A 27,771-nucleotide genomic window follows, 5' to 3' on the forward strand; every position below is an offset into this window, starting at 1 on the left:
GTAGTCTTCAGGTACAAATAATTAAAATAGATTGGAACATTGTCCTAACCTTGATTTAATTTGAGTGCACTCTAAACTCATAAACATCCATTAGTTTAAATATGTATTTTGCGAAATTACCCACATATACATTAAATTAATCTAACGCCTGAAAAGGACATGCATCCCTGTCAACTTCTGGCACAGGGAATCCATCTTATGTACGAGTCCTGGCAAATACATATAGTTTTATGGAATCTACCAAAAAACCTCACGAAATCCATCGTGGAATATGCCTCCTGGCATTAATATCAGATGAGTATATCCTATCATATACCTAAAAAAGCCTTATTTTGGGATGGCAAAGAGCAACCTTCAAGCATAGAACAATGAGAACCCTCTATAGACATCAATAGCTTGCATTGATAACTATTTAAGACCTCAAAAAGCCTTGTTTTGGGATGGAAAAAGAGCAATCTTCAAGCATAGAACAATGAGAACCCTCTATGGACATCAATACCTTACATAGAATACTATCTAAGACCATTCATAATACCATGTCCCTATTTAGATCTGAAATATATCTTCTTGCTTAGCTTCATATATGCATGAATACCATGTAGAAGTCTTGAAGATTGGCTCCAATCCCTATCAAGGCCAAGAGTAACCCACACACATCATTTTTTTCTTGTTTCCTCTTATTTTTTGTCTAGAAATTCAATGCAAAAAGTGCCAACAACTACTCTCTTCCCTTCCTCAATATAGGATTCACACAAGACTCCAAAAGCATGGGCGACATCATCTAAAGTGCTCCCCTTTTTCCTCTAATTATAGGCTCAACATTCATGTCCACCCACTAAGGCTTGAATATGGAAAAGGCTTCATGATTATTTGGTATGGTGGACACTTGTTCAAGACTCCTAGTCATGTCTCACTATTGGTTTTATCACCTTGTGAAGTGGGGCAAAAAATATCCCATACGCATAGAGTGTAAATCTTTGTGTAAATGGTCTTTCCTATTGTTTTCCTTCACTGAACCTGTGATCATATGACATCTACCCCCTCTAAATGTACATCCTTTGTTATATGCCACACAATCCAATCCATTTGGGTCAAAAGGTCAAATACTAATCTCCCAAAGTAAGCATAGAAGCATATTATCACCTCTAGGATAAAAAATCTAGGCAGTAATCTCACCTAATTCATGAGCATCATAACATCCTTCGGTGTCATAAACCCAAATTCTTGTATATAAGCATGCATCTAAGCCAATTTTCACCTTCTGGATCTTATGATATCAAAAGGTTAGGGCCAAATAACATGTAGCCATATGCATCATGTTGCAAGAAATCTATACTTCCACTAGGATCAAATGGCATAGTGAACCCATAATACCTTTGAAGCATATCATGATTTGTAGCTTCCCTTGGATCATAAGGTAACATCGAACTCCCACATCTGTTGAGCAATCCATTCAAATGGTTTTGGACCATAAAACATACTCACATCTATTCCATCATCATATACATAAAGCATACTTGTCCACTATCTAGCATCCTATTCGGCTTATCCTGCAACATAAGTAGAATCATGGGTGAAGTAACATCACCACTCTTAGCTTTGGAACCATCATTAAATATCAATAGATGAGCCGACTCTTGCACAAGATTTTTCAGAACCACATCCAATAACTGTATAAAAATAAGCTCAACGTCATTCTTCTCTGGTTGTATTAAGTCCAAGCAACTCTTATCATTCATATCACAAAACCCTTCTATACAAAGGAACTTTTTCTTATGTACAACACATAACTTCCATATGTCTTGAACCTTTTCATCATCCTTCTTACCTTCTTGCAAGCACTTCAACACCTCTATAGCTCGAATAGACATATGTGGGGATGCCATCTCAATGTCTTCTATGCATTCCACTTGTCCATTAGATTGGATAGCATCTGCAACCATCATATCAACATTGTCAATTGAATCATTTGTACCCTTAGTCAATACATTATTTACATGCATGACCTGTATCTTGTCTTTATTCACTATCAATATATCATCCACATTCTCATACAATACATCTATATCATTACGTATCAAACAACATATTAGACAACAAATAAATATCATTGGTCAAGATATTTGCATCTTCGACACCCTCTAACAATGTATCTAGATTATCCTTTGTGTTTTGGCTTTTAGCAATATATGCTTATACAAAGAAGGAGTCAATAGGAGCATCCCAACTTGTCATTTTTCGAATACAGTTTTCCACCTTATTCAATTCATCTATGGAAATCTTCTCTTCTTCTATAATCAGTATTGCATGTGTCCATGGTTCATTCTTACCAAGTACAATATCACATCTAGAATTTTTTCTAGATATATTTTCAATCTGTAAGTGATAGGTGTGGCCCCAACTATAGCATATGATTTTCTCACAACCATTTCATCTACCAATTTCTGCATTCCACCCTTTCTAAAGTTTGGATTGAGTGGCAATCTTGTCTCACAAAGATTAATTTCCCATCTTTTAAGAATGTTAGATTTTTATCCAAAGCTCATGCTTTGTGTTATCTGACCAAACATAGCTTCATACAAAGCCTTCACAAGTTTGGTTCCTTAGAACTATAGACTACCCTTTTTCTACCAATTTTGCAAGTTTCAATGCATGCATTTTACCAACTCATCCATCACATCATCTTTCACTGAAGTTGTTGTAGAAACTATCCACTTACTTACTTATTCAGTTCCTTGCTTGAAGATGAAGGCACAACATTGGCATGCGTCATTGCGCTTCTTCTCTTTCAGTTTAAAAGCATAGGCATAGCATCTTTTATATCGTGCCAATTTTCCTTCAATCCCTGTTCTGTGCTTTCATGTTTTAAAAGCTCTTCAAGGCTCAATTGTATGGGTGTAACATCCAATTGCATGTGTGCCTAAGGGGATCATGTGAAAGCGATACACTATACTTGCACTTGAATTCATTGTGTATATGCCTACGTTCTAACATACTCATAGCAGTATCCCTTCTGTACATGAATCATGCCTTAAACTAGGATTGACCAAGAATATAAACCTTAGCTATATATGTCCTATCTTATGTACGTAGAAATCCACTGTCAAGGGGTGTGCATATAGGTGCTCATTCTCCATTGCATACATGAGATCATACCTTAAATCAGGATTGATTGAAGAATATAAACCTTAGTTATACATGTCCTACCTTAACCAATAGTAAAGAGCCCACATATAAGCACTCATTCACCGTTAAAAAGATCTTAGGAAGACTTTATGAAGACCCACCATGCAAATCGGTTACGTGCACAGGTTTCATAGCTTTAGCGGCCACGAAATGAATCTACATCCTACTGAGATACAGAGCACTTGTGGTAATTGACCAATGGCAGGAGGACTGCCCTCGAGTCTGTTAAACTATTAATCTTAATAATGCGCAGATCTCACAAACCTGACACCAAGCCTACATAGCAAATGTATAGTGTTTCCCAAACTGTTTTTTTTTTTAAAGTTTTTTCCAAATGCTTTTTTTCTCAAAATGAATTTAATTACATTACAACAGGGTGACGGTCCGGTGGGAGGGCGATGCAATGAGCTGCTCTAATGCAGAACGGCATCAATCTTTCCCGCCTCCTCCGCTATGGCACCCAGTATCTCCAGGGCGAACCTGCACCTGTTCTCAATGCAGCCCCCGCAGTCGTCTGTGCAGTCGTTGATGCCGTCCATGAGGAACTGGTCCACCGAGTAGCCGTGGGCTGCGTGCAGCTCTACCCCATCGAATCATGAAGAAGAAGCATCAGCAGCAACAGCAATGCGCGAGATGTCCGTGCGGGATCCGACTTTAAGGTTAATGTGTGGGGCAATGGGCTTGAAAAATGGCGACAGATGATCATAATGATGATAACGAAGAAGAAGAAGCCTAGCCTCACGTTCGCCCTGCATCCTTCCCACTGCTCGTGAAGGGCCGCGTCAAACCCTACATTTCCATCGTGCACTAGGACGTGGCCTCCAACGGCATCTGCATCATCTTCATCCACGGCACGGCCCCTTCGCCTCCTCTATCTCCTGCGATCAAATCAGGTTGCACATGTGGTTTGAGGTCTTGATGCGCTCCTCCGCCGGCCAAGCCTGGTAGGCATAGCTCCCTGTTCAAGAGTATTGATCCTGAAAGTGTTCAAGACCTCATGTGCGACATCACAGCTCCCCCCTTCAAAAGAAGGCTCGAGGACCTCCTCTGCAGGCTCTTCTTACCCGAATCCAACCCTCTCCCCGCACGCCCGCCCGGCCCCTTGCATCTTCAAGGAGAGATTCTTGCGCTGGACTCGCGATGTGGCTCTGGCGTTCGGACTCTCTCGAGTTGAGATCTAAACGCTCTCTACAGTAGTGTTCTCCATTGAATTCCACTTCTTAGAGGCACCTACGAGAGGACACACGCACATATGAGCATACATCAGTAGTGTGGAATATATCTGCTACACCTGTGAAGCTGCCTGTGTATAGTAATGGAGTTAATGTCTTTGTATGTTCTTAAGGTTCATCGAAAGCATAGAATACTATAGATTTCATCTCAGGAGTGCTTGCTCTATGCTTGAAGGATCTGCCATTCATGCTGGTAAGGAATGCTGCAACAATGGGGGAGTTCGACATCAGCCAGTAGGGCATCTTCAAGTATGCAAACTGCAGTCCTCCTTGCTTTGTTATTTATCTGATTATGATTTTTCAGTTAGTGATTGGCATACTGATCTCTCTCTCTCTCATGTAGATACATGCATCTTGGTAGGTTTCACGCTTAAATATTTTGTGCATCCCAAAAGTTTCTTTATATGACCTGCAGGCGCATATTGTATCGGTGAGACTTAGATATGATTTGTGGGTAGTTCTCAACAAGGGATTATCTATTCATCTCTATAACCATGATCGTGAGAGTCAAGTTGTTTTATTATAAATATGACTATAGTTATCTCCAAGGGGTTATCTATTCATCTCTACAGCCATTGTTATGAATCAAGTTGTCATCTTGATACTAAATTTGATTGTGTTTTATTCAAGCTCATGTTTGATCTCAACAACATACTACAAATAAATAGAGCATGTATCTTTTTGAGTGTTTGCTTGTTTATCTCAGATTATGCATCTTATGTGTATTTTGTCTCATTGTTTTTGTCACATTTTGTTAGGAAACTTCTTGGAAGACACACTAGGTATGTGTTTGGGGCTTATTTCTGAATAATTAGTGTTTGCAAAATCCACATGCACACATACACATCTATAAAACATGAGTACATATCTTACATATGAAATCTCAACTCACATGCTCACAAACATCATAAGGGAGACAAGAGCATCACAAGGGTAAACCAATGAGAGCAAATATATGCATGTTTGATATCTAGATGGATGCATGCATGCATTTAATGTTTTTTGACAATGCATGAGTAGGAAACTCAAGTTTTGGAGAGAGAGAGAGAGAGAGAGAGAGAGAGATTAGCTATTGGGATTTTTTGTGTGTAAAAAGCTAATGGCACCCACTCCAACTTGGATGCTATGAACCTTAACAATATTCTCCTATAAATGTATGTATTCCATGAAGGAAACATGCTTGAAAAGTAATTATTTTTAAGAAAAAGCTCTTGTCTAGCAAAATGCAAAGCGAGCAAGGCGTAGCCTCACAAGCTTTGCAATGATTCGCACTACGGGAAGCACAATAGTGAGCATCGGCCACACTTGTCAATTGTCTATAAAAGGGCAGGACATTCTCACTCACTAGACCACATTCTTCCCTATTTTGGATCCATATTATGGCCTCTTTCTTCCTTCCCATTAGCTCTAACATCTTTCCATGCTTCAATGCATTAACATTTAGAAGAGGCCATAATGATTGCTTGGGCCCTTTTATCTTGTCCTTGAATAAACAGGATAATCAACTTGGTGTTATCTTGTTCCTATTTATATGACACTCTCTCTTCCCCTCAATCCCTTGTGCTCTCTTCCTATGTACAATATACTCACTCTTCCTTGGTAATTTTCTACTCATACTCTTGATTTATTATTTTGGCTTTACTTTATGCCCTATTTAATGAGATTTGTTGAATTACTACCCTATTAGCTAATCTAAATATATGCTAGTCCACTGAGTCTTATTCATCTTCAAGTTAGTTTATTCCCTCTATTAAAAAAAACTATTTTATATACCCTAGTATGTATGCCCTAAGATATTGAGCCATTTTAACTAGTCAATGAGTTTATAAATATGATGGCTCACCCACTAATCCACTAATCTAATTCATCGTCTCTGTTTAAGTCTCTTAAAGCTATATACTCTAGTATATTTGCCTTAAGGTAGCTATCTACTAACTAATCTATGAGGTCATAAATATTTGACCCACCCATTAATCCACTACTCTAATGCATCAAGATATTTAATAAACTTGCTTAATAATTCTTAATTCAGATTCTTAGTTTAGCTACACAAAAAATGTTGATGTTAAAAAAGAAAAAACCCCACCAACCCTTAGTAATCTATGGGGTCTAAAAAACTTTTTTACACCTATATGAAAGATTTTTCTCACAAAATATGGCAACCCCCATACTACAGGCTTATTTGCAAAGGCAATTCATACTTAGAGAACACATATCACAACAATTAAGTCTTCTTATGCTTCAAATAAGGTATTATCCACATGGTTTGAAGGCTATAACAACCGAGGTAGTCCCCCAACACGTGCAACTCGTTGATACTTCTTAGTCCTCATTAACTAATGTCTTTGGTTGGTTTTCTAGGTAATAGGATGACCTCTTCGCCATGTACTTATTCCCTTGATTTGAAAAATGCAATATTCAACTTTGTTGTGTAAAATAATCTCTTGTCATGTTACAAGGATCGCCTCTTTCCTATGTGCTAATTAGCTTGATTTGAAAAATGTAATATTCAACTTTGTAGTATAAAGTAATATTTATCATGTTGCAAGGTTCCAATGTATATTCCTTTTATGGAGGATGGTTCATAGTCCCCCATATGTACTTCATCATGCTTTTTATGTTATTCAAAAGTTTAGTTTGTTGTCACTATATTTGAAAGACAATAATTTATGAATTTTTAATATAATAAACTCATTGGACACACACACACACACACACACACACGCACGCACGCACGCACGCACGCACGCACGCACGCACGCACGCACGCACACACACACACACACACACACACACACACACACACACACACACACACACACACACACACACACACACACACACACACACACACAGTCACATATATAAGTGGTCTCTTCAAATTACACTTCATAATAGGTTGCATGGTACATATCCTCTTAGAAAGACACACATAGACAACCTCTTAGTACACTTGTAAACCCACATTGGTTAAGCTATTCTAATGCAGTTGCACCAATATACTACATACAAATACACCCAAATATAGGGGCATTTGAGAAGAAATAGTCAAGAAACTATTGCAAAGAAGATACACATGTTTCAACTTTTATGCATTCCTACACTTCAAATAGTTGAGATATGCTTTGATATTGTTCATGCTATAGCTATAGACTAGATTAAATATCCCCCAATTGACTCATTGTCAAGATCTAGTGAATGAGTACTAGGGAGTGGTTAAACATAATAATTATGGGATATAATGATACTCCAATACGATGGTTGTGTCAAAAATATTGGCCCAAATCGAGGCTATTATGTAGGGGAGATTGCATCTCCTTGGACTATGTATAAGTCTTATCTACCATGCATTTCCACTCTCTAATGCTATGTTTCTCTCAATCCACATTGCGAGAATTCTAAGCTACTATGCTACTTTTGTAAAGAGATCGTTCGAGAAGCTTCACATTTTGCAAAGCACAACAAAGCTTGGTCATGGTGGTGGTGTGATGAACCAGGCCCATTATTAAATCTATTACTCCTTAATAAATATGATGAATCCTTTTTCTTCATAGGTTGCATAGCAATAGAGCTACGTAGTAGTAATCGAGATAGTGCAAAATGGAGCTTTATAAGTAATTGTGATGGAGCTGCACAATAATCATGATAATGCAAAATTCTATCTTGTGGCATTTTCGTGTCATGCTTTTGTCTCAACACCAACCTTACTACTAAATGGTTCTCCATAAACTTGTATCCACCATACTTTGATTTCCATGACTATGTTATTGATTGGAATGCCCTATGAACATCATTTAGGATATTCTCATTACTATATGTTGGAGTAATCAATCATCATGATATTGATATCATTTGAAATCCGATAGCGAAAATGCTCAGAAATTGTCTAGCGTTAGGCATATGACGATTAGATCATTATAAAAACTCTCCAACAAGAGCACAATGTGAGAAGATGGCTATCACAACATTGATTAATATGGCACTTGGAATCATGTGTTACTTCTTGTAATTGATGCACTTTTCCCATCAGGCAAGCATCGTCTAATTGGTCACCGATAATATATGGAAGTGCATGAACCTATCAATCCAAGTTGCATGTAATGTAATTGTCCACTTGAATGGAACAAAATTTGAATATCATCCAATTACATTTCAAGGTCATGCTCTGTGATGAAATCCATAGTATGAGGGTGCCTATACAAAGTAGTTGACTAAAATAAGCTTGCATATCCCTCACCAAGGATTTAGTTTACCATAGCCTTTTCCAGCACAAGTATGATCTAGGTAAGCCTAAATCATAAGGTACATAAATGAGTATAAATTAGCCACTATAACATGCTAGTAATAGCTCAATTGATGGTCGATATACTTGTGATCAGATCCTTTTGATAAAGTTTGATTAGGTGCGTCCATCCAAACTCACAATAAAAACATATGGGATGCCTTCATGTAGAGTGTAAAATATGATATTGTTTCATGTAGTTTGTGAGCTGCTTTTTTGGGATGAATTATCCTGGTTTGCCCCTAATCCTACAAGCAGAGACGTCGCTAGTGCGGTGGCACTCTGCTCTACTGCGGTGTTATCGAGCAGCCGTTTCATGAGGAGCTCGCTCAATGTCAGGTCTCCTTCTAGCGCTCTCTCATGGTCTGTTCGGTTTCGGCCAGCCAAGTTCAGCACTCGCTGCACCTCATGCAACTCCATGCTTTGCCTTTGGCTCCTAGCCTATTGATCCCTATTATAATCAGCTATGCCCTGCAATGCCTTGTGGGCTAGCCTTCTCTCCTCCTCTAGGTCTGCAATGATTGCGTCTGTCGTCCTGCCGCGATGCTCGTACCGAGCGTGCGCATTGTAACTGCTCACCATCAGCTGTATAGCATCTAGGAATACACTCAAATCGAGCTCCTCATTAGACCGATGGTTTGAGCTTTCTTCCGTCATGGTCGAATTTTTGCACCCCATTGCGCTGTCGATCAAGTTGAATAGTCGTGACAGATCCTTGTCGTTGGCGCTCCTTGCTTGGTTCTACCCTGCGCTTCACTTGTTTGTCTATGTCTTGGGTTCTCTCCTATTGGTGGGTTCCTTGAGTGATTTATCTGAGTGAGTTCCTTTGATTATTGAATACAAACCTCAAGTTATGGTCACTCGGTGAGTGTGTTGTTTCTCATGCGCTTGTGTCCAATCAGGCTTTCAGCTTTTTTAAGTGTGCTTCAAGTGCGAAATTCAATGTGAGTGCTGCAAGCAATTCCTCAGCGTCTTACTCACTCTCGCTCGTTTTGGGCCTGATAGGCTTTGTTGCTCAAGTCCTGGCTGTTCTAATGGGTTCTAGGGTCTGCGCTGCTTCTTACCATTCACTAGGGGGTAGGTTGCTGGGGAGTGCTCCATCACTGTCCCTTGGTCTTGACTCCTACGTCAAGAACTGCCTACAAGGTATTCGCCATGTCGTCCTGGAGCGGGTTGTGCTTCCAGTCGCTCGTGGGGGTCAAGTTTTGATGTTTTTCCCTCTTTTTTTTTTGGTGTGTCCAACTCTGGGAATCGGACGTTCGATTTACCAGTGGTCCGATTCTAGGAATCGGACCAGGTGGGTTCGAGTTTCAGAATCGGACGGGGGTTAGGTGTCCGATTTTAGAAAATCGGACAAGTGGTCCTATCGAACGGGTTGGTCCGAGTGTCCGATTCTGGGTGGTCTGATTATGGGCTGGTCCGATCCTGGGAATCGGACCGGACAGGGTGGTTCGATTACTGACATGTCCTAATTCATCCGATCAGACGGGGTTGGTCCGAGTCCGAGCGTTCGAGTCCGAGTGTCCGAGTCGGACGGGTTGGTCCAATCGGATGGTTGTCCGAGTGTCCGATTCTAGGAATCAGACACTGAGTCGGGTGTCCGATTTTGCCAGCCTGACGAACTTTCAAGCACGGATTTATCCAAAATCTCTAGATATCTATGACTATAGACCACAAAATTCACCAGTAATGATGTTGGAGTGGTGGGGGAGAGATCTATGTACCTGGGGATCGCCGAATGCAACGTCACTCCGTGCCCTGATCGATTGAACGGTCACCCAACCTCTCTCTCTCTCTCTCTCTCTCTCTCTCTCTTTCTCTCTCTCAGCTGGTTGCAAATGAGGATTCCCTTGCCCTTCCAGGACTTATAACCCTGCTGCTCATTCCCTAGATGCTACAGATCACTCTCCTAGCGATTCCTACACATTCAAATGCGCATTTCCTCCATTTTTCCCTTGTTTTTTCCGATTTTCTCCCTGTTTTACAACAGCAAACCCTTTGCCTCTCAGGTGTGATTTCCTACTGTTAACCTACTCTAAACACAACATAAATCGAAAGCAAAACATTGAACTAATTTCTCCATGTTTTCCAATCATCAAACAACCAAAATATCCCAAAATACTTACCTGTTCTGAAGATAAAAAACACCCAACTTCCTATCTATCTCAAGCTCCGTTTCGGGGATGAGTACCCTACTTCGATGCTCGATGTGAGGCGTGCAAGTGCTCAAGCTTGAATCCGTTGGTCCCGGCAACAAACGAAACCAAAATGTGGGAGCTTTCACTCAATCGCCAAGACCCATGGACCGCTTATTGTTTCAAGCATTCCAAGCGAGCTCTAATGGCTATCTCTCACCTAGCCAATGCGATGTCGATCCTACGAGTGTAGTGAGCTTACCTTGATGCCCAATCGAGTACCTCCTCTCTCTTGCACTCCAGTAGCTCCATGATTCTTGATGCTAGCTCAAGCATCCTCAAGCCTCCTCCATCTCCAAGCTCCATCCTCCATAGCCGCGCGCGCAAGAGAAGAGAAGAGAAGAGAAGAGAAGAAGAGAAGAGGAGACGGTGAAGAGCTTCACCCTCTTGATCCCTCACTCTCACACACACACACTCCCTCACACTCTCACACTCCCTCTCTCAAGAGCACACACAAGCAAGAAGGAGAGAAGAAGAGAGGAAGAAGAAGACTCTTTTTGCCACACACCAAAGAATGAGCTTCTCATTCACTTTTCAACTTTATATACAAAGCCCTAAATCCTTTTTGGGCGGTCATCCCCTTTTCCCTCTTTTACATGGCTGGCCATAGCCTAGGCCCTTTTTTCCATTTCCCACCTTTCTAATTTATCCTATTCCCAACTATTGCGTACACTTTGCATAGGAGCGTGCCTGGCACTCTTTTACAAAGATTCGGGGGCGCTCCCACATTTTAATGGTGCGCTCTTTTTCTCTTTTGTTGTCTCGGCCCAACACCGCGGCTTTCTGAGGGTCGTGCCAGAACATTTGAATTTTTCAGGGACTGGTTGCCAGTCAAGGCACCTTTTTCTACTTTTATCCTGCGCGTTTTTTGCTATTTCCATTTTTTCCATTTTTCGCTCCTCTGTGCTGCGGGAAACACAGTAACACTTGCAAAAGTCTAGATCTAAGTCGTGTGGTAAGTTACACATCAAGTCTCGTGTGAGAAATGCTAATGTGACATGTCATCATTGCGGCAAGAAGGATCATATACGCCCACAATGTCATGAGTTACACAATGAGAAGCGTAAAGAGAAGGGAAAGACAAAGTATAGAAAAAGTCCTCTAATCACACACAACATTATGCTTGCGAAATCCAGTGTGAAAATTGAGGAGATCAATGTCATGCAGGCTAATGACTCCGATGGGGGGTACATACTTGCAACTAGTTCTTGCAATGCTACATCATTGATAGATGTTCACTCTATGTATGCACAGTGCTAGCTTTTGGATTCTGGTGCTTCATTTCATGTTACACCATGCCATGAGTGATTCCACTCCTACCGCACTGTCTCTGGTTCAATTCACTTGGGTGATGACAAGTTACTTGCTATTGTTGGAATTGGGAATATACGGCTGCAATTCTCTACTGGCAATACTTTTCTGTTACAGGATGTACATCATGTACATATGCTCACACACAGTCTTATGTCTGCAGGGCATCTTGATGATGTTAGGTTTCATGTTTCATTTGGGGATTCTACTTGGAAGATCACCCGTGGCAAACTTGTGCTTGTTAGAGGTACCAAAGCCGGTAGCCTCTATCCTCTTTTAGTTGATGGGTCCTCTGTTGACCATGTTTTATGAGTGGGTTCCATCGCATATGTATCTCTTTAGCATGCCCGTTTGGGCCATATGTCCTTGAAGGAAATGAAAATGGTTTCTGGTTTACAGTACTTACCGCCCCTTGACTACGCATGTTTTGATTCATGTGAGCATTGCCTTTATGATAGACAGACTAGGAATACACATAAGAAGTTTGGTAGGACACGCATGAGTGAGCGCTTGGCATTGGTACATTTGGATGTCTATGGGCCCATACCCTGTCAGTCTATGGGTGGTGGTATTTCGTGACATTCATTGACGATTTTTCGTGTAAAGTCTGGGCTTGCCCCATTATTCTTAATTCAGATGTCTTGGCTGTATTTCAGAGATGGCTTGCATTTGTTGAGAACCAGACTGGAAATAGGCTGAAAGGCCTTAAGACTGACAATGGGGGAGAATATGTGTCACGTGCTTTTAAGCAACTATGTGATGAGCGGGATATTAAGTGTCAGTTGACCATCCCCTATACTCCACCCCAGAATGGTTTGGCTAAGCGGATGAATAGAACCATCCAAGAGTATATACGGAGTATGCTTAGCCATGCAAGCTTACCACAAAGATTTTGGGTTGAGACAGTCAATACAGTTGTGCATATTATAAATAGATCACCTTCTATTGGTTTGGATTTCCAGGTTGCAAAGGAGGTATAGATTGGAAAACCTCCATCTTATGTGCATCTACGTGTCTTTGGATATGAGGCATTCTACCATGTGCCCAAAGACAAGCATACTAAGTTAGATCCTAAGAGTGCCAAATGCATTTTCCTTGGCTATGGGGATGTCGGCAAGATGGGTTACCACATTTGGGATCCGCAAGCACGGAAAGTCATCTGCAACCATGATGTAGTCTTCCATGGAGACGAGATGCATAGGCAATCTGAGAAGGTGGTAGAGATATGCAGGGTTATATTCCAGGAGGAGCCATGTTCTCTTGCACAACCAGTTGGACAGCCAGTAGCAGCAATTGGTACACATGGCTAGGGTGTTGGACCGGTCACAGAGCCTGCTGTGAGATGGTCTACTAGAGATAGACGTCCACCTGATAGATTTGAACCCTCAATGCATTATGTCTTGGATACAGATGCAGGAGAGCCTCTCACCTATGATGAGGCTATGCGCAGTGCTGACAATCACTCCTGGGAGAGGGCTATGCAGTCTAAAATAGACTCCCTACACAAGAATATGACTTGGAATGTTGCACGGCCTCATGGCAAGAAGCCTTTGCCATGCAAATGGGTGTACAAGTGGAAAAGTACCCCTGGAATCCCCAAGCTGGCTTATAAGCAAGACTTGTCACTAAGGGTTTTAAATAGGAGCATGGAGTTGACTTTGATGAAGTCTTTTCTCGTGTGGTCAAGATGACTACCCTACGCTTGGTTTTGGCCTTAGTAGCATAGCTTGATTTGGACTTGTACCAGATGGATGTCAAGACTGCATTCTTGCATGGAGATTTACATAATGAGATATACATGGAGCAGCCTAAAGGCTTTGCAGAACCTAGCAGGGAGCATCTAGTGTGCAAGTTGAAGAAAAGTCTTTATGGCTTGAAGCAGGCACCTAAGGAGTGGTATCATAAGTTTGATGTCTTTATGCAGTCACAGGGCTATAATAGGCATACTATGGATCCGTGTCTTTACATAAAGACAGCCCGTGATGGCTCATTGCTTATTTTGGTACTTTATGTGGATGATATGCTGATAGTAGGGAAAGCTCATGATGAGCTGGATGCTCTTAAATCTCAGTTGAAGAAGAGCTTTGAGATGAACGATTTGGGACAGGCCTCTCACATTCTTGGTATACGCATTAAGTGTGATAGATATCATGGACTACTCTACCTCTCCCAGAGGGAGTACATTCATAAAGTCCTTGAGCGTTTTCGCATGCAGGATGTAAAGCCTATTGGCTGTCCATTACCTTCTTATGTGAAGGTTTCACATGCCGATTGTCCGCCACACAGATGGATCAACAGAGGGCCGAGATGGCCAAGATCCCTTATGCATCAACCGTGGGCAGTTTGATGTATGCCATGGTAGCCACTTGTCTAGATATTGTCTTTGTAGTTGGTGTTGTGGCACATTATATGGCTACACCTGACAAGAAGCATTGGGATACTGTAAAGGGTATCATGAGATACCTAAAGGGCACATTATATATGTGTATTTGCTATGGCAGCCAAGATACAGGAGTTGTGGGCTACACAGATTCCGATTATGCAGGACATGCAGATAGTAGGAAGTCCACTTCCGTCTATGTCTTCACTTATGCTCGGGGTGCTATTTCTTGGATGTCCAGGGTTTAGAAGTGTATGGCTCTCTCTACCACTGAGACCGAGTATGTTGCGGCCACTGAGGCTTGCAAGGAGGCCATATGGTTGGGCCGTTTGGTTCATGGCCTTGGGATTGATACTATACCTATGTTGCATTCGGATTCTATGAGTGCTATTCAGCTAGCCAAGAATCTCGTCTTCCATGCGAAGATAAAACACATTGAGGTGAGGTATCACTTCATACATGGGGTCGTGGAGAACAAGTCTGTTGACCTTGTCAAGATCTCCACTAATGAAAATCCTGCAGATCTGCTCACGAAAAGCCTCACTACTGAGCGCTTTGCCTTCCTCAGGAGATTGATGGGTGTTGGATGAGATTATGTTTTTCCTCATCCTGTTGTACATGTGTACATTGTCTTGTCTTTTTTTTTTTCACTCCTCTCACTAGGGCAGATTCCCCTTTAAATGGGAGGTTATCGGGAATAAAGGTGCCTCTATCTAGCCGCCCGTGTATTACCACACTAACAGTACCCGCCATTGCACTTTGTAGGTGGTGGGTATCCATCACCGTCACTTTATTCTTTATTCTTTTAGTGACAGTTTGAATAAAGAAAGGCCCGATCACACATTGTGACTATTGGAGTTTCCATTTCTCTCTCTCTCTCTCTCTCTTGTTGCTCTTGCTCTCTACCATAGCTTACTTCCAAGCAAGTTTCGATTATTCTCACATTTCGGGCTTTCCTAGCTTTCTTTATAAAAGTAACAGGATCGCGCGCAAAACAAGAGAACACGGTGAAAACTGAGTTTTTTCATTTCTCCCTCATTCGGAATCGGAATTCAAAGCTTCAAGAGTCGTTTTGGGAGTTTTGGTACGCTCCGAACGTGATGGTGATGCCAAAACGTCAAAATTCAAAGTATAGAATTTTCTGTAGCAACTACAGCATGTTACAAGATACCTCTTGACTCTCAAAACTCTGTATTTCAATTGATATTTGTACTTTCTTTGTAATTATATATAAGATATGAATGTAAATATCCATGTAAAACTATAATATATAATTAAGAATGGCAAACCATGGCTTTTGCCATGAGGGAGGTTGGGGCCAATCATGCGTTTTTTTCTATTGTCTTTCTTAATCTATTGAGTTATTCAAATCCTCTTATGTATTATAATGTTGTTTGTATTTAATAGTTGAGATGTTTGATTTGTTAGATTTTTCCACTAAGTTCTATTATGTGTGTCATAAAGTTGTTTATGATTGAGATTTGATTTGCTAGATTTGCCATGTATTCTACTTCGCAGCAGATATGAAGGGAGAAGAAGGAAAAGCCCTTTGATGTTTATGAACTATTCATGAAGCTATTTTTATGGATGAATACTCAACATAATAGGAGGGTAACACTACTACATAGATGCTAACAATATTAGTCTTGACATGGTTTATGGATGATGCATGGGAGCATGTTCTTACCATGATAAATGAAGATAATCCAAACTATCCAAGTTTTCCTATATTTTCTAGGCATTGCATGGAACAAACAAGTTGCCCATGTTTTCCTATTTGTTATGGACCTTGCATGGATCAACGTGCTATTGTAACATTGTTGTGGACATTACCAAGAAAATACTTATAAATTTGTAGTCCATGTTCGTATTATGGCAACCATGTTTATTTGAGCTTCAATTCAAGGAAAATTTTCAAGGTTGACATCTTTCGACCTACTCACTTGTTTTATGAGCATTCACCCTTTAGCCCTAACTATTATTTCATTCTTCACATACCATGCCAAGTATGTATACTAAACACAAAACGAGAAATGCCTTTTGGCTCACCTTTCAAGACCCAAACAAGTCTTTGTCCTTTATGGGGCGTTCTAACTTCCATTTGCAGTCATTTAGTAGTTTCCTTCTCATACACCATTGTCTAAGACTAAAGTACAATTTGATCAAGTATGTTTTCTAGATGATGGACTTTGCACTCTTTCCAAGCCCTCATGCTTGCCATTTTGTATTGACAACAGATCTTTGATGCTTTTGAGTTGCTCTCTTGAAAGGTGGCCAAGCTTCATGCATTCACTTCTTGATATCTCCACATGTTACATGGATACTTCAACTCTACCGATACACAAATTTGAAGATGACAGGCTATGCTCACATATGCCCAAAGAGTTTTGCCATGCTACCACACAATTAAAGCAATGTCAAGGACTACAAACACCATTTGAGTAGATTGTAGAAGATAAAAACAGTTTTAAATCATAAGTAATTCAGTTTGTAATTGTCTTTTCTGGGAAATTTAGAAGGAGAATGGAAAGAATGTTTCATGGAACCATGTAAGTTTTAAATTGTGATGCATCCTCCAAGAAAATAAAAATAGGAAAATAAAGAAAGAAAAAAGGGAATAACACAAAAGTTTTGTCACATAATGACAAACCAAGGTATATTATAGAATTACTTGTGAAACACCAAAGGGATATGCATAGTGCTAATGCAACCAATCCATACACTATGAAGATCTCTGGATTGGAAATGAAGTTAGGCAGATAACCAAGGAGCACAAGGCAGAGGAGCATAAGGATGGTGCACCATTTTCTCATAAATTGCAAAAATGAAAATTGCTTGACGAAAAATGCTAATTAGGCATGTATAGGATAGATTCAAATCGAGCAATGAGCTACATGACCATAGCCATGAATGTTGATTAGGCTTTCTCTATGTCTTTTATATGACACAAATTCTCAACTACCTAGTTGAGATCACATCCATCCAATCCTTTTCGAGTCACACACACACACACACACACACACACACACACACACACACACACACACACACGTGTGCACTCTTATAGAGGTCTCCTCTAAATAAAATTCCTTTGCCTGCTAGGGTAAGCACATACTTAAGTGTGAAGGTTCTTTGAAAAAATTCATTTTCACATCACAATAAGCATCTACCTGCTCCACAACTATCTAATTGTCCTCAATCTCAAGCTCACCTATTGCATATACTTACATGCCAATAGGACTCCGTATGTTGGTGCAAAAGGCTCATCTATTGCATATACTTACATGCCAATAGGACTCCGTATATTAGTGCAGAAGGCTCCATGAGGGAGTGATCTACAATAACAATATTTGTGCAAAAGAAATGTCTCACAATAATAAATGCCTTTGGTGTACTCCTTCTTCTTAATTTGCACGCAATGATGTTTATGTTAGACACCTTCCTAAACATGATCAAACCTCACCTTTAGTTATCTTCTTTTACCTTAGGATCAAGATAAGGGTGAATATTCATTTGACATGGAGCTTATTTTTGGGATGATAACATAGGCATAGTTTCACTCCTCATCCCTATTGCCTTCTTAGAGTACAACTCTACTTAGTCATCGTTTGAGTAAGGTCCACACTTGGAGCTCTCTTGTCATCAATTCAAGTACCCCTTTCCATATGCTCACAAAGCTATCAAGCTTTGTCATGGCTAGTTGTTTTTGATTCTGAGAGAGAGAGAGAGTGAGAGAGAGAGAGAGAGAGAGAGAGAGAGAGAGAGAGAGAGAGAGAGAGAGAGAGAGAGAGAGAGAGAGAGAGAGAGAGAGAGAGAGAGAGAGAGAGAGAGAGAGAGAGAGAGAGAGAGAGAGAGAGAGAGAGAGAGAGAGAGAGAGAGAGATTAGGGTGTATTGTGTAGTTGCCTCATAGGTCAAGTGTAAGGTTTGGGAAAATCCTTGAATAATAGGATTGTACATTTCATGGAACCATGTAAGTTTTAATTTGTGTTGCATCCTCCAAGAAAGAAAAATAGGAAAACAAAGAAAGACAAAAAGAAATCACACAAAAGTTTCATCACATAGTGACAAACTACAATATATAGTAAAATTACTCATGAAACACCAAAGGACTATGCAGAGTGCCAATGCAACCAATCCATACACTAAGTAGATCTCCAGACTGGAAAGGAAGTTAGGCCGATAACCAAGGAGCACAAGGAAGAGGAGCATAAGGCTTTCTCATAGAATTGCAAAAATGAAAATTGCTTGATGAAAAATGTTTTTTGGGAGCTAATCAAGCATGTTTAGGATAGATTCAAATTGAGCAATGAGCTCTTGATTTGAGCTGCATGATCATGGCCATGAATGTTGATTAGGCTTTAAATATCAATTGTCCTCTATGTCGTGTATATGTCACAAATCCTCAACTACCCAATTGACATCACATCCATCCAATCCTTTTCAAGTCACACACACACACACACACACACACTCTCTCTCTCTCTCTCTCTCTCTCTCTCTCTCTCTCTCTCTCTCTCAAAGATCTCTAAATAAAATTCTTTTTCCCACTAGGGTAAGCACATACCTAAGTGTGGTGAATCTTTGAAAAATTTCATTTTCCCACTACCATAAGCACCTATGCATGCCATATCCATATGCTCATCCTCAATCTCAAGCATGGTTCACTCATCATCCCTCTCACCTTGTTAGACTATAGCTTTGCTTAGTTGTTGTTTGAATAAGCTGCACACTTAGAGCTCCATTGTCATTGATTCAAGTACCCTTTTTTATATGCTCATAAGCTGCCAAAAGCTTTGTCATGGCTAGTTGCTTTGATGCTCACAGAGAGAGAGAGAGAGAGAGAGAGAGAGAGAGAGAGAGAGAGAGAGAGAGAATTAGTGTGTATTGTGTAGTAGCCGTGTAGGTCTGGTGTGAGGTTTGGGAAATCCTTGAATAATAAGATAGCATACAAGTAGATATAGATATTATCTTTTGGATTTAAAAAATGCTGAGAAGGATTTGGAGGGGAAAAACTGTTGGTGCAAGGAGAGAGACTTACCACATGTAATTATAAACGTTGCTTAACTTGACGTGATTCGATTTCTAACCTCGAGTACACGTGTATCGACATTGCGTAACTTGACGTGATACACCATTCAAGGGAATTTGACATTGCTTAACTTGATGTGATTCAATTTCTAACCTCCAGTGCACGTGTATCGTCCATTCAGGGGGAATTTGACATTGGGTGACGGGTCCTCGATAAAAATGGATAATGAGGGTGCAAATCAACCATTGATAAATCTCAAGCAATGAACGGAATTGACATGGTGGTCCTCGCAATTGTCGGCTATGGCGTGGGAACCTCGCTGCCTACTCTTAATAATATAAATACTAGCCTTAGAGAGAGAGTCGGTAACCGGAGAGAGAGAGTGTGTGTGGTTTTTTCGTGTTCTGGTTGTCTTCTTCCTTCCATCCCATATTCTGCGTTTCTCTCGCCCTTTGCCTTTCCCCTTTTGCAAAACAGATCTTTCGCGCTCTCAGAGCCTTTCTATGTCACAGAATAGAGAGACTCTGGCTTTTTGACAGACACAGAATTCATTAACAGGGACAGGACTCGGATTACAGGGCTGACATCTAACTAGGGTTATTAACAGAGACAGAACTCGCAGAACAGGTCTGACATCAGTTTAGGGTTTTCATCACAACCGCAGCCATGTCAGATGCTTTCATGGACAAGTTCAATGCCCTTGGCGAGCGCATCAAGGTTGGCGGTGCTGGGCTCAGCCGGAAGATGACCGCCGGGGTCACCACCATGAGTGGCAAGATGAAGGAACTGTTTCAGGTCCCCACGCCTGCTGACAAGCTCGTCGAAGAGGCCACTGCTGAGTCCCTCGAAGGGGAGGGCCCCGATTGGGTAAAAAACCTGCAGATCTGTGACATGGTGAACCATGAGCAGATCAGTGGACAGGAGATTGTCCGTGCCATCAAGAAACGGCTGGCAGTGTCGGGTGCTGGTGGTAGTAAGATCCCTAGGGTTCAGCTACTCACGCTAGTCCTCTTGGAGACGTGCGTTAAGAATTGTGAGAAGATGTTCTCCGAAGTTGCATCAGAAAGAGTGCTGGATGAGATGGTCAAGGCCATTGATGACCCCCAGACTCCTGCCATTGTCCGCGAGAAGGCCCTGAAGCTCATCGAATCTTGGGGAGAATCAACTGACGAGTTGCGTTACCTTCCTGTATTTGAAGAGACATATAAGGTGGTGTTCTATGAAATAAATCGACTTGTTACTCTCATTAAGCTCCTGTGACATAAGAAATATGTGCTTAGATGCATTACAAAATCCGTTAGACTTTGTTATTTGAGGTGCCTGTCATCTTGAATAAAGAATTCAGGGTAAGAAGGTTTGTAATTTTGCAAGTTAATTGTTATGCTTGGGGCATTTGTTGTTGGTTACATGTTTTAGAGGGGCAAAGATGGTATGTATGTTGATGAAATTTGTGTTGCAGAGCTTAAGAACAAGAGGAGTCCGCTTTCCTGGCCGAGATGTGGAGAGCTTAGCCCCGATCTTTACTCCTCCAAGGACTCAGAGTACAGAGCCAGTTCCAAGGACAGGAGCAAGTTTTGGTTCTGCATCAGACTGGGATAGCGGCAAGGCCTACACACCTGAACAGTCAAAAGAGATCTTTGATGTTGCTAGGAACTCCATGGAACTTCTCTCCACAGTGCTGACTTCATCTCCACAGCAGGAAGTACTGAAGGTGATATGATCTTGAATATATGTGTCCTTTCTTCATTTCCCTCATCTTGGCAGGTCGGAAAATGGTAATATGTGAGATTTTGAGGTGATGATATGGCTGAGGTGGAAATAATAGGCAACGATTGGATGCTTTTGTGATCATTTCATGGTGTAATTGAAGTCTTAGTTACAGAATAGTCATAACCTTTGCTTTACAGTGTCTTAACAAGATAGAGTCTGTGCATTGCAGGAGGAGCTAACCTCCACACTTGTAGAGCAGTGCAGACAGTCTCAAGTTAATGTACAGCGAATGATTGAAAGAGGGGGAGACAATGAAGTCCTACTTTTTGAGGCTTTGAATGTAAATGATGGCCTGCAGCAAGTGCTGTCTAAATACGAAGAGATGCTTTCTATACCTACGGTGCATACAAGTCAGCCTTCTGAACCTGCTTTGATACCAGTCGGGGTTGTAGATGAAGAGGAGTCCTCTGTGGCAACTGGTGAGAATTCTTTGATTCGAAAGAGCTCTGCGAAGCCATCCACTTTCCGATCCTTACAGAGTGAAGATGCTGCAATGGCAGATCTTGATGAGATGATATTTGGCCAATCAGGGGAATCTACTCAAGAAAGTTCTCAAAATAGCAGGAAGAAGAAAACGGATGACCTTATCGTGTTTTGATTCTACATTCAGAAACTAACTTCAGTTACTTTAATTGTATGTAGGCTGTCAATAGATACAATTATAGCTCTATGTGTGTACAAAAGATTCCCCCTGATGATTTAACAGCTCATTGAGTATGAACCTTACTGTTCATCCATAGGCAATAATATGCGCATTTGCACCTTGAAATTAGGAAGATTTGATACTGTGAGCACATTTATTGAGTGCTTAATGCTTTGACACATGAGGGGAGTGGGATGAGCCTGTTTACAACATTGAATATCCTTCAATCAAGGTAAGAAGTCGGAAACAGTCTGTCTTCCTAATAATTAAACTTTGCAGCTGGTTTCGTAGCAGGTTCCATAGGATTTTCAATAGTGGTTACTTTTTACTTTTACATTCAAGCACATACTCTCTCTTTGTGTGGAGCAGGCCTTAGGGACTTCTTGTATCCCATCATGCTCTGGGTGGGTTTTATGCTACTTCCACAAGATTCGCAGTGGTGGATTCCTTATATTGTGTGAGGATGGGATGTTAAAAATACTTCATATTTTAAAAAAAAGCTTATTACTCTGCAATATGATTAACTTGTGTTGCCTTCAACGGCGCTTAAATTGCAGAATACTTGTTTGAATATGCAACTATGAGGACAATGATGATGCTTGTATCCTATTTTGCATTGGCACATAATGGATTGGTTCAGCAATGTGATAATGCTGTGTGCTTTTTGCAGTAACATGGGCTGTAAGGCAGGCTGGTGTTGTTTGGTGTTAATCCCATTATGTTCATGAATTGGATTGAATTTGTGTAAAGTCTTATTTGGCGCCAGTAGTGCTAAAGATTTGTGCATTGGATTGAAAGTCGGTTCAGTGATTGTATGAGTAATTGCAATACAGGATCTGTAGAAGATTTCTACAGGATCTGTAGAAGATTTAGCCTACCAACAAGGGTTTGGTAGCATTTATGTTGTGAGAGTTGCATGATATCCATTTTATCATACCTCACGTTTGAGGCTTTTGCATATCATGAGTTTGGCTTTGGCTGTGTCTGGTTCCTTCTGGGTTGACTCTTAGCTTGAAGTAGTGGTTAGTTGGAGAATATGGAATGGTCTTTATCAAGCTACTCTGTGCTCGGCCCTGCTTTGGACTACTACCGACATTGGGGAGTTGCTTTGTTGGCTTTCCATCCTGTAGTTTGTTTTATCTTCTAGCACATTGCCATATTAATTCGGATCTTTGTGTTGTTGCAATCTCTTGCATTTATTGAGCATCAAGAGAGATGCTAGTACTCAAATTTTAGTAAACTCCCTCAGATCAGTCATTTCATAGAGAACACGATGTATGAGGGCTTTTGCATGTAAACTGTGCTGCCTCCCCGCTGCATTTAATGGGAGTGATTTACTGTACCCCAGTTCTCTTAACTATTCCTCTTTTGGGTACAGGAAGCTCAGTGGCATGCAGCTTCTGAACTTTGCATTTAACTGATTTAAGTCTAGCCTGTGCAAAACCCCTCTGTAGTGGGCTACATTCATGCTAGTTTAGATTTTTGCCTACTTAGCCTAGCAATGTTATTTCATTCCCTATTTAAGGTGTGGCCCCCCGGGCCCCCCCTCTCTTTGTAGAACTGTTCCTCTTGCACCTATTTAGAAATTGTGTTTAAGCCAAAATATTGGCCATGTTCATTTCTATGAATTGCATCCTATTTTTCGCACATTGGCTCATGTTGCTATGATACGAGATCGTTGTATATTCAATTTTGTATCGTAATGATTGTTGTTACCCCTCTTGTGAGTTGGTTCTCGCCAATGCATCCGACCTTGAGAGGGCTGCTGAATCATTCTTTGCTTTTGTGCATTTTCCCCAATTGTGTCGAAGCTATATCACACTCCTTTTGTGTTTTTGTTGTTTGGAGTCTGCTTCGTTTTTTTGAAGGTGTACATTTTCCACATGATAAAAGGCATCTCAAGCTGATTGTGAACAATGTTGCTTGCACCCAACATATTCCAATTAATATTTATTAGAGGAAGGTGCACATTAACAATACAGAATGATTGTAGGAGGCAATGGTTGCCTTAGTAAGGGCAGGCACAAGATTGATTGTGTGCAATACAGGTTGCTTTTTCCCTGGTCGTACCAAAAGGCTAAGTTTGCAGCAGCAGTGGTGTTTTGTGTTAACAAGTTAGTAATAGGTTTGCTAGTTCTGTTCAACCTTAACCTCCTATAATCAGAGGACCAAACCCTCCAACAACCTTGAACAATCTCAAATCAATGAGAACATTATTACTTAGCTGGAAGACTTATCTCTTGAACCAAATTTTTGTATACCTTGTGATTCCCTTCTCGCCCAAGGTTGAATTGGTCATTGATGTACCTTTTCATTACAAACATTTGTGTTTTATACTAACCACCAACAGCCAAATAATCCAAGAATCCTCTCCTTTTACTCAAAAGATTGAGCTATGTACTTCTTTAAAAAAAAACAGTACAGGATATCTCTACAAGAATTTATGAAATGCTATGTACTGTCACACACCCCTACAATTCTGCAACATCATTTAAGAGGTACGTTATGTAGCACTGAGTCTTTGAGGGGAAGTAGTAGACAATCGAATTGCTTCTGAACATGCAAAATGGCATGGGATTAGCCTCCATTGGTAATTGACACAAGTAGTTTCATTGTCTTAATAGGTGGAAAATATTGGTGTAAAATGGGTAGGAGTGCTCATGGTTGCCTTAGTAAGGGCAGGCACAAGATTGATTGTGTGCAATACAGGTTGCTTTTTCCGTGGTTGTACCAAAAGGCTAGGTTTGCAACAGCAGTGGTGTTTTGTGTTAACAAGTTAGTAATAGGTTTGCTAGTTCTGTTCAACCTTAACCTCCTATAATCAGAGGACCAAACCCTCCAACAACCTTGAACAATCTCAAATCAATGAGAACATTATTACTTAGCTGGAAGACTTCTCTCTTGAACCAAATTTTTGTATACCTTGTGATTCCCTTCTCGCCCAAGGTTGAATTGGTCATTGATGTACCTTTTCATTACAACATTTGTGTTTTATACTAACCACCAACAGCCAAATAATCCAAGAATCCTCTCCCTTTACTCAAAAGATTGAGCTATGTACTTCTTTAAAAAAAAACAGTACAGGATATCTCTACAAGAATTTATGAAATGCTATGTACTGTCACACACCCCTACAATTCTGCAACATAATTTCAGAGGTACTTTATGTAGCACTGAGTCTTTGAGAGGAAGTAGTAGACAATCGAATTGCTTCTGAACATGCAAAATGGCATGGGATTAGCCTCCATTGGTAATTGACACAAGTAGTTTCATTGTCTTAATAGGTGGAAAAGATTGGTGTAAAATGGGTACGAGTGCTCATGTAAGCCATCATGGTTGCTACAGTGCAGGCTATCTTCCAAAAAGTCATGCTCACATCCATTGAAATATACAGAGCATGGATGCCACTTGCTTCATTGCACACTTGTATTTACATTGGGTCATCTAGTCTTATATATAGAAGTATAAAATTCATGAGCTTCATCTATTGTTGTCTTTTGGCTCTAATGGTTTATGCATAGGCCAAATTGAGTTGCTGAGAAGAGGCACCTTTTTGTCCATGTAGATGGGTGAAGGTGCTATAGTATATGTAGTATTGGCAAATGTAGTACAAAATTGCAGTACTAATTCATTTCGAAGAGGACTTTCCTATGGGGAGTCTCAAAACTTCCCCAAATTCACCCCCAAATGATAGAAATAAGGCTCATCAATCTTACACATAGGTAGGTCTACCTCTTTAACTTGGAATTGTAGGTTCTCCTAAATGTATGCATGGGGTATGCAAGGTTGTAAATAGTATTTGACATGGAGCAACGAGTCACAATCTACGACAATCATAGAGTTGGCCCAAAATTTTTCGCGAGGAACATCACCCTCTATTTTTTGACAATTGCTCCAAACTCACCACATGAAGGCTTTAAAGTGGAAAAAATCTCATTCCTTCCTTTTGGGAACCCCTAGTGTGAAAGTCCTCTTAATGCACTTTCGTTCTATGGATGCACATTTTTAAATTAAAGATCCATGGGATAGAATCCAAAGTTACAAATTGTTCGAATGCTCATAGCTAATTTTAAAATGTATCTAATACTCAAATTGTGCACCAATTTTCCTTGCCAAAAAGGGTACTAGTTGGTACATTGTAACTAGCTTTCACTTGGGTGAGAATAAGCAAGAGGCTTATTGGGCAAACATTGATGAAGCTCGTGTAGCCTCCATAGCTTTGACTTTGAATTATGGTTGGATGGGACTTTTAGTAGATGAAAGTCGTATGCTTGACTGATTGCATACACATCCACACCAGAAAGAAATATCAGCACACTATTTGTTTCAAAAGGTTTTTCCTCATCTTTCATCCTTCTACCATATTAATGGCTTTAGTAATGATTATCTAGTCAATGTATGCGCTATTTCAGTTAGAAGGAACTTTATCCTTTGCGACCCTTCTTAGATAGTGAGTTGGTTGTTATTCTAGTTGTGCTTAATTACAACTTGTTGGTGACATGGCCATCCTAAAAGCATTGTGAATGCCAAACTAGATTCCTACATGTTAAGAATGACTAGGGATACCATGAATGGTAAACCCATAATTACCAAATTGATAGACTTTTGTAAGCCCAATTGGTGGACTCGCCACTAATCAGTCATGTGCATTAGGAATGGAGCCGAATCTCGTTGGAGGAGTCCATTGCCTTGACAAGTAGCTATTGTGATGTCCCAATCCTCTATCGAAAGGAACGAGTTCATTGACAATGAGATTTGATAATTGGAATATTATTGTTGAAAAGTTGTGATGATAAAAGGGTAGGGCAAGTGCTTATGAAAAATTGTTTTCTTAACTAATCAATCATGTGCACCAGGAATGGAGCCGAATCTCGTTGGAGGAGTCCAATGCCTTGACAAGTAGCTATTGTGATGTCCCAGTCCTCTATCGAAAGGAACGAGTTCATTGACAATGAGCTTTGATAATTGGAATATTATTGTTGAAAAGTTGTGACGATAAAAGGATAGGGCAAGTGCTTATGAAAAATTGTTTTCCTAACTAATAAAATTAAAAGCAAGTTCTCAAAGCAATTGGCTAAAATTAAAAGCAATTTCTCAAATCAACTAGCTTTGATGTTCAAACTCCATATGAAATGTCAATTTTGTAATTAAAGTACTTTTAAAAATCCATTGGTATTTTTAGGACAACAAAATTCCAATTGGTACAAATACACAAACTCCATTTTTTGTGGTAGGTGAAGGCAAACTGTTGTTGAAGGGTGGGCACAAAGACTAAGGAGCTTATTATAAGTGGTATGGTGATGTGGCAATTTCTTGACAATATTTGGCTTGGCCACCCATCTTCTATTTGGGCCATGCTTATTATAGATGGCACAAGGCCTTTTACTTTGTTGCCTTGTTCTTTTTCTTTTAGGTCAAATGAAAAAGGAATTCAAGGCCTCTTAATCGATATACTACAAGGACATCTAGTAGATATAGGATTGTCCTAGGACCAAATGAATCATTAGGATATATAAACCACTAAATGAAATTTAACTTCAACCAGACAATGCCCAAACTTTCACATGACTAATGTAAGGTGCCCATGGTAATGATATACCAAGGTTAGGCTTGTGAAATAGAGCAGATCTATCCAAAATCTACTTAAAAAAATTTTGATTCATGAAATCCCTTGCCTTATGTATATATGTACTCCATCACCTTGAGATTAAGGATAGTGTCAAGCTAGTGTGCCACCTCATT

General features: G+C 40.3%; 1 protein-coding gene across 1 annotated transcript; it reads left to right on the forward strand.

Annotated features, from left to right (window-relative positions):
* Window positions 1-19,917: 19,917 nt before the first annotated feature.
* On the forward strand, window positions 19,918-22,363 carry LOC148027644 (Target of Myb protein 1). The gene is made up of 3 exons (XM_087689342.1): window positions 19,918-20,825; window positions 21,076-21,327; window positions 21,556-22,363. Exons 1-3 carry the CDS (start codon window positions 20,283-20,285, stop codon window positions 21,982-21,984), a joined length of 1,224 nt encoding a protein of 407 aa, XP_087545468.1. The 5' UTR covers window positions 19,918-20,282; the 3' UTR covers window positions 21,985-22,363.
* The last annotated feature ends 5,408 nt before the right edge of the window (window positions 22,364-27,771 follow it).

This window comes from Lygodium microphyllum, chromosome 12 (genome assembly GCF_053477565.2).
Source record: "Lygodium microphyllum isolate KBCC chromosome 12, Lygodium_microphyllum_v1.1.10, whole genome shotgun sequence".
Lineage (NCBI taxonomy): Eukaryota > Viridiplantae > Streptophyta > Polypodiopsida > Schizaeales > Lygodiaceae > Lygodium > Lygodium microphyllum.

What these genes read in the sequence shown, in the direction of transcription:
- LOC148027644 (XM_087689342.1), top strand. Translation starts at nt 20,283, where the DNA reads ATGTCAGATGCTTTCATGGACAAGTTCAATGCCCTTGGCGAGCGCATC. An exon ending in TATTTGAAGAGACATATAAG is followed by an intron (nt 20,826 to 21,075) that starts GTGGTGTTCTAT and finishes TTTGTGTTGCAG; the next exon opens with AGCTTAAGAACAAGAGGAGT. An exon ending in CACAGCAGGAAGTACTGAAG is followed by an intron (nt 21,328 to 21,555) that starts GTGATATGATCT and finishes TGTGCATTGCAG; the next exon opens with GAGGAGCTAACCTCCACACT.